The sequence below is a fragment of the Sphaeramia orbicularis genome, chromosome 18 (assembly GCF_902148855.1).
Source record: "Sphaeramia orbicularis chromosome 18, fSphaOr1.1, whole genome shotgun sequence".
NCBI classification, from domain to species: domain Eukaryota; kingdom Metazoa; phylum Chordata; class Actinopteri; order Kurtiformes; family Apogonidae; genus Sphaeramia; species Sphaeramia orbicularis.
In genome coordinates, this window is record NC_043974.1 from 40,610,182 (window position 1) to 40,623,082 (window position 12,901).

At 40.3% G+C, this 12,901-nt stretch overlaps 1 protein-coding gene across 10 annotated transcripts in view; it reads right to left on the reverse strand.

The window, feature by feature from the left end:
* The window catches only part of clcn3 (chloride channel 3), a 65,624-nt gene that overhangs the window by 23,671 nt on the left and 29,052 nt on the right, over nt 1-12,901 (reverse strand). For 8 of the 10 annotated variants that reach the window (XR_003938068.1, XR_003938067.1, XR_003938066.1 and 5 more), the window contains 2 exons: nt 2,610-2,770; nt 711-810 (listed from right to left, as the gene is read on the reverse strand). Coding sequence is in view for 7 of the 10 variants with exons in the window: in XM_030162017.1 (XP_030017877.1) it covers nt 711-810; nt 2,610-2,770 (261 nt within the window). In the remaining 3 variants the exon portion in view is untranslated. Of the gene's footprint in view, nt 1-710; nt 811-2,609; nt 2,771-9,315; nt 9,588-12,901 lie in introns of those variants that run through there. The other 2 variants (XM_030162016.1, XM_030162021.1) reach the window with 2 other exon arrangements.

The window sequence follows — 12,901 nt, forward strand, 5'->3', positions numbered from 1 at the left end:
ATGCCAGATGTGAACAGAAACACTTACCTGGACCTGTTTTTAGTTATCTCAAGACACATGTTAACCTGTTAGGCACCTGAATTTTGTTTTGTTTTAATTCAATTTTGATTTTCAGATTTCAAAAAGCTGTAGCTTAGAAGTGAGATAAAGTCATACTGAAAATGAGAAAAATGATGGGTATGACCCAAAGTTTAGTGGGAGTAAATTTACTCAGCCAATTTGTATATTGTGATGTCACAGGGCGGCGGCCATATTGGACTGTGTAATTTTTAGTAAAACTGAACTTTGAACATATTCACATGGAACTTTTCTTTGTGTTTTTTGTCATCTTATCCTTAAAATAAACTAACTTAAACATTAGTAGAGAGTAAAATGCAGTAAGTTTTAGTAACTTTTTAGCCAAACAGTAGCCAAATCTGTCCTTAGCTATCCAAACTAAAACTAAATAAACTTTACTAATGTACTAAACCAGTTCACGCCTTTTAACTGGATTTTCTTCTTCACTTTGTATAGAGACATGCCCTGAAATGGTGTTATGATTGAGGGGGCACATGTCTGCCATCTATTGGTGGGAGGTGGTAACAAGATTTGACAATTCTATCTGGAGCTATGGTCTGTTTCATTCAGTTATGTTGCTTGACTCAATATTGCGACTTTGGCGCTTAAAGGGTTAATGAAATATTTGAACAGGGCCTGTAGGTGTGTATTACCTGAAGCCAAGCCGGTGAGCGTGACCACCAGCCATCCAGACCAGGCATCGTACAGGCTCTTGGTGAACTCCCATGCTGACTCCTTTTTCTTACTATTTATCTGAAAATGCACAAAAATACACATAAAAGTGAGAAATAAATTAAACCCATAACAAATACATCAAATAGCCAGCATGAAACAGGGGAGTGGATAATATCAGTGCTTATTCTAGCAGTAAAACATGTAGGTCAAAAGTTTCTGAATAATTCAATAATCTATTCTGAGGAAGGTAAGACCAGGTCATGAAACTGTCCACAACGATCACATAACACTCCAATTCTCAGAGATAGGAATTTCTGCGAAGTTGCACTAAAACACATGTGGAAAGCATAAGTCAATATTTGGATCTACTGTTGTCACAAACACTGTGTATCTGTTTTGAGGAGATGTGGAGTGAACTGGTTTATTGTGTACAATTCATTCCAGGACAAAAATCAGACAATACCCTTCAAACTGTTGGTTAAAATGTTGGCATTTCACTTACATGCCAAACTTTCCTCTGTTGAAGCTAATTTTTGATATCATTAATTGATAATTTTTACAGGAAATATAATATAGGACACGACTTCCGGTGCAGCAGAGGATTTTCACTGACCCAGGGGCATCTTTAAGTATCGAGTATCAAACTGAGACTTTTCAGTGTGGAAGATATAAGGTCACAGACTGTACAAATAAATACTGAGTGTCTTCAGCTGTGGTATTCACTACTGTATCAGGTGAGAGAATACTGGTTCTGGTTGCTCCTGGTTGTCCTTGCTGTCTATTTCTTTCTGATATTTTAGACAGAAGTAGCCATTGAATATAATTTCCTTTGCAATAATAGTCACTGATATTTTTGAGAATACCATACAGTGACATGCTACTATGGCAACAATAACTGAGGACAAAGCCAATTTGTTAAAAAAAAAAACAAAACAGACCAATAGCTCTGTATTTCAGTGTCATGTTCAATCAAGAATCAATAACAAGTTAAATTTGTGAGGTTGTCAGGTTCTGCTGCTGTGTTAGAGTCCTGTGGTTTTGACTTCTGTTGGGAGATCAACCTCTCAACAGAAGTAGGTGGTACTTTTACTGGAGAAGAACTCAACAAATTCAATGAATGTCCATATATGACTTCTATAAGTGATCAGTAGGAACTATATTGATAACTCTGACCATTTACATGTTATACGCCATCAAAATATGGACCATTATAAGTAAACCAAATGTGTAATATTTTTTTTAAAAATCACCAAAAATTTTAAAATCAAAATGTTTCAAAACTTTGAACAAACTTTGCAGACACTGTCCCAAGGACGCTACATAAAAAAATTTTGAAATGAATATGACCAGTAGTTCTGGAGAGGAAGATTGTTGAGAAGTATATATTGGTGACCTTGAGTTTGACCCTTCAAGGTCATTCAAGGTCAAAAGTCATGGACCCAAATGAAAGTCCAAATATGACTTTCAATCAGTGCTAAATGAATCAATTGATGAATCAATGAATCCAATCAGTAGTTTCGTCAGGGGAGATGTTTGAAGAAATTGCTAATGAAGATGACAGACGCAGGGCTTCCTCAACAGCCCATGGCCTATCAGCTGGTGAACTAAAAACCAGGACTTTTAATTTTTTTAGCTGAATAGTCATTGGTGTGACTATTCCACTGGAACATAAACATTTGAGAAAGAACTATATGCCCCCAAGTCCATAATGAGTCATCAAAACAAATAGTACTCTTTTCCAAGACTAATATACCATTATCAAGGACTACAAAACAACGGTTTTTGTTGGCAGTGTTGAGCCAGATGCTTGTATTTTGTCATAACATATCTATAACTAAAATGTGATTCCTGTGGCCTGTAAGAGCCAGCATCCTCACCTTCCGATGTCTCTCACGGTCCTTGCACTTCTCACGGACCCAGTCGATGGTGTGAAAGTCATCGTAGGTCCCCACACCAGGGATGGGCTCCTCTAGGAAATCCAGTAGGTGGGTGGTGCTGCTGGCGGCTCCGCCCCCGTTAGACATGGCGTAGTTAGACCCTATGAAGGAGGCAGAAACAAATTATTGTTATTCGGTAGAACATCCAAACTGTTTTCATATAGTCAACACATTAGTCCATTCCCTGGGAGCTTGCGGCTGTGAACCCAAACGGAGAATACAGAGCAGTACCACCAGGAACCGTGGAGGCAGTGCTGAGATTTGAAGACAATAATTTCCAGAAATGGCAAAACTTTTCAAAGAGCAACTGTGTGAGTTAGTGAAAAACTGCCAACATATTTATGACATTACCCTTCTCAATATCAACATTAGAAATAATACCTCCTCTGTCGTCACCATGTTTGTTATTATTGACTTTCTTCTTCTCAAAAAAGTTTACTCTTCTTCGTGGTATTCAGCCAGTATGCTAATTGAGAGCAGCGCCCTCTGGTGGATTGATTGAGAAATGCACATTCCAACACAATGGATGCATCCAAGTATGAAAGCAATGACACTCGACACCATTTGAAATGGACATACTTATTTACGTACGTAAAGCGAGCCTGAATAGGCCTGGTAATATTCCTGAAGAGGGCAAAATTCCACCACGGCACTCTCTGCTGGTGGCTACACATTAGTACACATCATAACTGTGAAGACCATTACAAACACTGACTACACAGCTCTACTGAGCAATAATGAAACATGAACACAACTGAAAAATGACAAAACCTTGTAAGAACTCATTTCCACTACTTCATCAAGAACAGAGATGACTTCAGCAGTAAAGATCTGCACAGATGGAAAATAAGAATTTATCTAATGCCGCCTTATCACTGTCTGATCAGCTAGACTCACTTTAGCTTGGCGTGGCTCGGCTTGGTTTGGCCAGTAGTGCACAGCATTTCCACTGCAGATATAGTACCTGCTGAGCACAGCTGATCGTCATAGCAGCACAAACACTGTGATGTTGTCTTCAGTAAGACTGCAGCAACAAACAATTCAACAATGAAAGAGGGTGGAATGTTTATATTTTTACAGACTATCATGTGGAGCCATGTGCATATTCATGTATCAGACTAACTCATCAGTCCTTTTTAGTGAGAACATTTATGATATAAGTAGCGGGATCTCTGCTCTAATTGGATCAGACTGTAGAACAAAGTGAATGTCTGTAGGAGCACAGTCAGTTCAGTAATGACTTCAGCATGACTCGGATCAGTCACAGCACATATAAATGATTAAATATTCAATAGGACAAGGCAAAACAATGTGCACCGTTAGAGGAGATTGGACATTTGATCATCCTACAGATAGACGAACACAGTGTTTGTTCCTAACAGTGGAACTTCAGTGTTCAGGTCTGATCTGTTAAGGTTAAATGCACAGAAATATACTCTCCTAATAAAAGCCATGTTTTACAATACAGTACCCAGCAAATACCTTCAACCTCACACCTTATGTCACTTCATGAGATCAGCTCATCCTTTAATATTCAAATCAGCCACAAACTGTGAGCCTCTACTTATGAAAACAGAAATATGTGGCACTTAGTCATCTGCAACAAAGGCTTTACTGTGAGTGATGATGACAGAGCTCAGACAAAACAGCATTATTTCTGTCCAAGTACCTACTTAAACCACCACCAGCAAAATATGAGCGACGAGTCCACGTTATTATCAAGTTATTAAATTTTATGAAAAGGATCTGATGAAAATGGAGCAGGGATTTTAAGAGGGGAAGGAGGTGGAACATACATAACCTAGACATCCCACAAACAGCCATTTCCACATAGACATCTATATGTCTGTTTGGGTCATAGGCACTAGAACTTAAAGTAATGTGATCCATGCATGTCTGCCTTTTTCAGTTACAACTGGTACAACTGTTGCCAAAACATGATGGCTGTTATTTATTTATTTTCTAATCACTTCCACTGTTGCCAGTCTTGATTTGTGTTTTTATAAGGCTATCATGATTTAATTAATGTGTTCACCGATTCAAAACTCCCTATGTTGATGATACTAAATAATTTAACCTCTGCCAAAGGCTGGGTGACATTATGAGACTGAGAAACACTAATGGGTTCAAAGCAGGGTTTGTAATTGTGGAATCCTGCATGACTTCATGATCTTGTAAATCCAGTTGCCTAGACAGGTGGCATGATTTGAGTTACTCACTTAGCAGGTAAAACTTGAATGTGTACTGAAGCTGGGACTTAAATGATTAGTAGATATGTGCACATTGTAGTATATTTTGACAGTGTTATTGTTCTCAAAGGATGTAGAACATCCAGCTTTTCAAAATGACACATTCTCCATCCACCCAATTCTTTAAACAAAGTTTCAGAGTTAATCCCATGTCTGAAAAATGCATCACATGACTACAGTGGACATCACGGATGAGGTCTTGTTTTCTTCAAGAGAGAATCATGTGACAGGTGCGATCAAATCACAGATACTTGTTTATTTCTGACTGTCCACATTACATGACAAAGAATCCAAAAACACCACAAGTGTGGACACTTCATGACAATAGACGCCATATAATCTCATATTGTGATGAACATCATTATCATGATACAGATCTCATTATATACAGATTTTTATTATTTCACTGTCAGCTAAAAAACACAATGTTTTACATAGAAATTACATACTGCTCAACATCGTATCAATAGAATTGTTCTAAATGTTCTACCTCTAGACTTATGAAAAGTTCTGTTTGTGTTTTAAGTGTTTGCATTTTTAAGATCTTCTTTATGCTCACAATATGTAAAATTACTTGGGAGCAAAAATCAGTCTTTAACGTTAAATAAATATTAATTGACATTTATCAGGACAATAATCAACAGATTATGAAATTTTTTTGGCTATATCATCATATCACTATATATAGATCTCAAAATTGAATTGAGGCGAATAATAATCCTTACAATTTGAAAATGTTCTTCTCAGTGGTCAGCACTAGTAACCAAATGTGATGACTATGTTTAAACATTACTGTATTAATCTAGAGAATAATTGCCATAATCAGAATAATTGTCATTGTCCATACTGCCCACTCCTACTGACCACTGACAACAGGAAATGTTTATAATATAAAAATGCTTTGGTGTTCATCTAAACACAAATTTTACAAACCATCTACGTATTCCTTAGACCAATGTCCCTCTTTGGTGAGTCATGGATTCAATGCTGCATTATCAGCTGTAGCAGACAAACTGACCCATCAGATACAGAAAAAACAATATCGTACAAAAGGTTTCAACACTGTATGAGACATTACTACTAAACGCCCACAAAAAGTATCATTACCCTGAAATGCATCTTATTACTACAGACGGCAATCGGCCCAGTGAGATTTGCGGGTCCCACACAGGGAACGTGACTGCTGAAATGAATTCAATAAAGGTCTCCGGATGACGCAGCACCCACCAGTGGACTTGTGAAAGGAGCCAAGCGAGGGTGACGCCACGGAAATAGAGACAGAGGGGGACTGCCTACGAGCACGTCGCCAAGATCATGCTCCGGTGGTTCAGACGACACACCTACACCGACACAAAAGACTGGCACAGGAAAATACAGCATCAGTTTCTGTCCCCAGTGCACTGGCTCATGACGCAGAGATTGTGTAGAGCTCAAATGCTGACTCTCACTAGTAACACTTCCCCAAATGAACAAGCTTGGACATGGCCTTTCTGTAGCAGTGTGAGGTCTGGGATTACTTGGGTCTAACAAGCATGCTGCTAGGGCTGCAGTTATTCTGCTCAGCTGTCATGTGATCAGCATCATACACAGACTGCATGTAGCCTGAGGAGCGCTGCTGGAAAATGTCACCAATCACATCACTAGTCAAATTGGTGGTAAAAGATAAACTATTGGGCGACATTAGAATCGCACATGACTATGACAAAAAATCTCATACAGTTTCAATAAGACACATGCAGCGGGCAGTTCAACATATAAGATAGAATCATAACTATACTACTGTGACATCACCGACTGGTTGGCAGACTGACGTTTTTAAGTGTCATGTTTTGCACTGGCTGTCCTAATCTTATTAATATCATTTTTTGGAAACAAGTGTTTAACATAATTCATTCATTCATTCCTTCATTTATTTGTTTTGAGCAGAAGAAAAACACAACATTTTTATGTGTACAAGGAATTAATATCAGAGCAAATACATTAATAAATAAAGGTGATCAAGACAATAGAGCAATTGCCATGTAAACTAGTGATAACAAAATAAATTCAACATGTATTGCTCAAAAAGGAGTCTCATATATCAGTGAGAAGATCCAAGTTCACCCCTTTGAATCCGTTTATTTTTTCACTATCCACCTGTATAATATGTCCATAATCTGTATATTTTGTCTGTACCACCCAAATATATCCATTATTATGTCTATTTACATATTCATTTGACTTTAATACTGTATATTGTAACGTTTATTGATCTGAAACTAAAATTATATGTAGTACATTTATAGCACCCCAAAACACTATCCTATATTTATGCAAATACTGTTTACTGATTGCACTTCTGCTCAAATGCTAAACTGCATTTTGTTACTTTGTACTTGAACATGTGTAATAACAATAAAGCTGAATCTAATCTAATCTAAAAGTGACCATGTTTGGACAAGACCAAAAGGCTGAAACTCTCCCAGCAAACATTGACTCATTCAAAACACAAAACACACTGCCACCAATTACATTAAATACAACAACTAATTCCTGTTACATCTCTGAAACGTTTACACATAACTCCAAGTCAGACAAAATGTCTTATTCAGTAAGTAGAAACTCCAAACGTCTAATCACAGCCATAAGCAATAGAAATATGGGATCTGAATTAGAGCTGCAACCGATTAATCGACTAGGTGCTTGAAGTGAATGCAAAAAGTCCCGATTCGATTAATCTACTCAAACTGATTGAAGGGAGATATTCTATTGCAGTTTTCCTGAATTGAAGCTTCTTTGTGCATCACAATAAGTGTCCATGTGAAACACAACAGCGGAACCAATGTTTAACAGCAGAGAAATGAAGGAAACAAAGCTTTGATTCAGGCGAATTGTGGTTGAATGATTTTTTTTGGATCACTTTGAGTCGATTAATTGGTTGCAGCTCTAGTCCCAATGTTTATGAGCCGTGTTCAAGTGTCCATTAACTGCAGTTTTTTCTAATTTCTACATTCATTGTTCAGCCCTGGGGGTTGCACTTTCTATGTCAATATGGTCATCTAAAGAGTGTTGAATAAAAATTCCAGGAACACTTCATGCTACACGGAACATAAAACTGAAAAAAAATGAATGAAAGGGTTATACAGGAAGACATTTCCAGTCTAAAGCTGCTGTGAAAAGTGGACAACAGCCATAGACGCGCTCTAAACTCACTGGGGGCCTTTTGTTTTTGTTCACTCACCGTAAGAAACTAACAAGGCCTGGAGGAAGCAACCCATAAGATGGATAGGAAACCACATTAGACAAACACTGGATACTGTAATACAGTGGATCCCAACCTTTTTTGGCTCGTGACCCCATTTTAACATCACAAATTTCTGGCGACCCCAGACATTCAAAATGGAGACATTTTATTTTGCTAAAATTAATTTGTTTTTCATCATGTAATAGTTTGCTATACTAGGTTGCAAATAAACGTTAATTTTAGACAACATTTAGTCTATATAATGTATATTATTATGGACGGAGGCAGAAAAGCCAGGTGTAGATTACTGCACAAAGTGAGAATTTGATTTTCCTTGGTCAGGATATGTACAGTCAGTCCAGCTTGGATTTCCAAGGCTGACAATTAATACTGAACAAACAAGAACTCAAACTATGAATTATGAAAGAACTGCAGCATCTGAAACTGACCACAATGAACATTTGAAAGATAAACAGAACCACAGTGCTTCAGTTTCAGCTTCACAGTTTGTCATGTCTTTTATGTATTGGGATTGTCTCTCTCAACTCACCATATTTTTTTTTTTTTTTAAATCAATTACTAGAAATTTCAGGCGACCCCATTTGAATTCCAGGCGACCCCACGTGGGATCCCGACCCCAAGGTTGAAAAACACTGCTGCAATAAAACTAACAGCACCACAGTGACACCCTGGATGGCCTTCACCTTCAATGCTCCTGTCATGTTAGAATATGAGGCTGACTTTCAGGATCTGGCCAACAGGTGTCCTCCCACTGCAGGATCCATCAAACACACAGTAAACATTCATCCAGCAACACAGCCTGCAACTGTGTCTGAGTCTGTGGGCAAAGAAAATGGATGTTCATGATGTTTATGGTGCAGCTGCTAACAGGCCCAAAGCCTTCACACTAGATTAGCCTTTTCTTTTATCTCATTATCTGAGGCTGACGTGCACGCGCGCTGCCCGTTAATCATCGACAAACAGGTGAATGGTCACATATACGAACCCGGTCAGCTCCCACACAAACCGACACAGACCCACACTGACACTGAATAAACACACAGAGGAGGCGGCATATGGTGCGTATGTCCGCCATATGGACAGTGTAAGGGGCAGGAGGATGGCCGCCGTCTCAGACCACAGTGGGATTCAGGAGGGACGGGATGTGGCGTACCTCTTCTAGGGATCTCCTGCAGGGGAATGGTGTCCCCTCCCCCGTCGTAGGGCAGATACGGGTCGGCCGCTGCGTCCTCCTCCTCCATGTTGACAGTTTACAAGACGGGGCTAGGCTAAGCTAAGCTAGGCTCCACTACGCATTGCTGCTCGCTGTGTGTGTGTCAGTCTCTGCCACCACCGCAGCTGCCATGTTGACCAGAAGAGGACAAGCGGAGCTGTGTTTCTGAAGCCTCTCTCTCTCTCTCTCTCTCTCCCCTCCCTTTTTCTCTCTCCTCTCTCGCCACTGCAGCAGCTGACTGGCTAGGCTAAGGGCTGATGATGTCACCACGCACAAACGCACGCACGCACACTCGCGCGCACACGGTGGGCCCTGCCTGTTTGGTTACTAGGGGAGATCAGTGAGCCCCGCGTGCACGGACCAGACCAAGGAGCCAGGTCACAGGGGTGTGAATATGCACTGGGGTGGAATACTCCATTCTAGGTGGTGGGGGTGGGGGTCAAAATAAGAAGCAGAAAAGGGCTACGTTCCGACTGCAGGCAAATGTGGCCCAAATGTGATTTTTTTTGCCCACATGTGACCTGTATCCAATCTGTTAAAGGTGGGGTCTGAGATATTTTCCTGTAGAATTTTTTATTAGTTTCCTTAAAATCCCCTTCACACCCCGATTACAACTAATTAATTAAATTCTCCAACACAAAAATGAAAAAAATGAGTCACCTGTGGAATGGACAGGACTGAAAAAACACCATCCAATCATTTTGAGCGCCCACTCGAACTGATTGAACGGTGATATGTCTATCAAACTCACCTGCCATTCGCCCCTCTCCCCTTCCCCTCTCTGCGCGTACCCCTCTTTGAGCATGAATTGCGTGTTCCCAGAGGCTGGAAGCGCTTGTACAGGAAGCGAAGCCAGAACCTGGCTATATTATACCACGTTTCCACTACGTGGAACTAGCTCGGCTCGACTCGGTATTCCTGGAGACCGTTTCCATTACAAGATACTACCAACTTTACAGTACCTGGTCGTCATAGTGATGCAGCGTGTTACTTCCATGTCGTCTGTTCAGAGTCGCTGATAAACTCCCTCGTTGCATGTTGTCTCGTCTGAATCTTTACGTCGGCCACCAAAGACTGAATCTCCTCGACAAACCATGGTGTAGTTTTGGGCTGTTATTATGTGAATTAATGTACCGCTACATTTACTGTCCACTTCCGCATCTGTTTTTTGTAAAATGGTGGGTCACAGAGAAAACCGTCTGACCAATCAGTGGTCTGCAGTGTTTACACGTCACGTTTCAGTGTCTGGTCCCCAGTCCTGGAACCTCGGCAGAGGTGATTACCAAAAAAGTAGTACCGGGTACCAGATTCCAGGTCCTTTTTCAAAATGGAAATGCAAAAAGGCTGAGCCGAGTCGAGTCGAGCAGATACCATGCAGTGGAAATGGGGCATTAGTTATATTAGGATGGAAAGTTCACCGGCAAACTGTTTTGTCACGAAGATAAACCACTAAGAAATGTAACGTTCGTCACATAGGTCTGAACTGGGGCTGTTCTGGAAGAGCCAGGGGGGTTAGAGGAGACTGAATGAGGTATGCATGGATACGCCAGCCGGAGCCTCAGCCGGAGCCGTAGTCGGCGTCGGAGCCCCAGGCGTACGGGACCGGAGCCAGGGACGGAGCCTCAGCCGGTGTCGGAGACAGTTCGGCCGGGCTGGACCGGACCGGACCATAGACGGCGTCGGAGCCCAAGCCGGGAACGGAGCAGAGCCTCAGCCGACAAATTGTTGCTGTGCAGCGCTTGTGAACCCTCGGGAACAAGCATTGCACGTGCCACTACTCTGGAGGCGTGGCTTCGGAGGGACTTCTGAAGAAAGGGGTTTGGACTTTTGAATTGAGTATTTTCAAAATGTAGTTTTCGAACCGTTTTTCTAAGATCTCATACCCCACCTTTAAAGACAGTTTGGACAGCACAAATCTGGGGCAAGTAAATACAAAGTAGGGCTGCACGATATTGGAAAAAAATGACATTGCAATTTTTTTAAACCCTGCGATTAGGGATGGGAATCGAGAACCAGTTTGTTTTGAGAACCGGATCCCAGTAGCTCAATTCCTTGGAATCACTTGCCTGCCTGCTTAATGATTCTGCTTATAGATTCCGCCTTTGTTGCACAGGCACGATGACGTCACGCGTACGCTGCATTATTTTGGTCAGAATGTCGCCAACATGGCCATCGCCAACATGGCGACATTCTGGTGAAATATTCCCGTTACAGAAGTGCTGTGTAAAAGAGGCTTGCATTTGCTCAAGAATACTTACACTAGTAGACAAGAATTGGGGATTAAACTGCCAACCTTCTCAAGTAGTAAATCTCAGAACCCTAGAAACTCACAGGTAGAACTAAAACACAATTAAACACCTCGAGTCTTTAACTGATGATAGAAGCATCGACTGACTGAGCTGCACTGAGATGAGTTACACATTTGCACTCACAACAAATGAGGATTTAAATTATCGTTGAAATTAAGTTTGTCCTGATGCATTCAATGACATCAGTTGCTGAAAGTTAGAAAGACAAATACAACTATACTCCAATAAATGTCAAGTATTGACACTGTATCAGTTACCATTTCTGACACCAAAAAACAAACACTGAAACCTCTGTATGGTTTCACAGTTAAAACCTGAACACACTGTATACTCACAATTATATTTAGAGTCACTATGTCATCTTATTTAATGTATAAATGTACTAAGAAGTGACCATATTTGGAAAAAATGATAAATGAAATAAAAAAAGTTAACTTGACCACCCTGGCCCATTTTCCACCTTTACCAGGATCTTGAACTTTACCCAGGATTTTGAAAAACCTCGGCATGTTCCCACTAAAATTACCCAGGTAAAAACTTTCCCAAATTTCCACTGAAAACAGTTCCTAGTAGGGGGTAAGACTTTTCAGATTTCCCAGAATTCTTGAGGGGTGGGACTGTGTGTATGCTGAAGAATGTTGATTGGTGGAGTACACTTGCAGCATTCCACACTTACTTACTAAACCCACAACATTTGAGCCAGTGTTTATTTCATTTCTACAAGTTTCACTTCAAAAGAAGAGAAAGTACGAGAAGTGGACGAACGACAAAGTCCATTTGATGAATTAGCTCTTGAATTTTGAGCTCGCTGCTTCAAGTGCACTGCAATAATCTGTTTGAATATACTCTCGATAATAAGCTTAGACCTCATTAAACATATTTCAAAAGTAATTCAATGAGACTTCGAGTCAGCGATTTGAAATGACCGAGCCTGATTTGAATAAACATTCCGGAACTCTGAGGTGTGCTGGAACCCTAACGCTACCCAGACTACCTGGAATTGTTGTTTTTATTTTCAGGTAAATAAATTCCTGATAATAAAAGGAAATGTTGGCTGTAAAAGGGCTATTGCTAACTAACACTGTAATGTTCAACACCAACAAATAATTTCATGTACTTAATAAATGTTTACACACATACATTGGTTTCAGAACAGTAATGCCACAATGCTACTTGCAAAGTACGTGAGTTATTTTGGTGAGCTACATAACCAACAG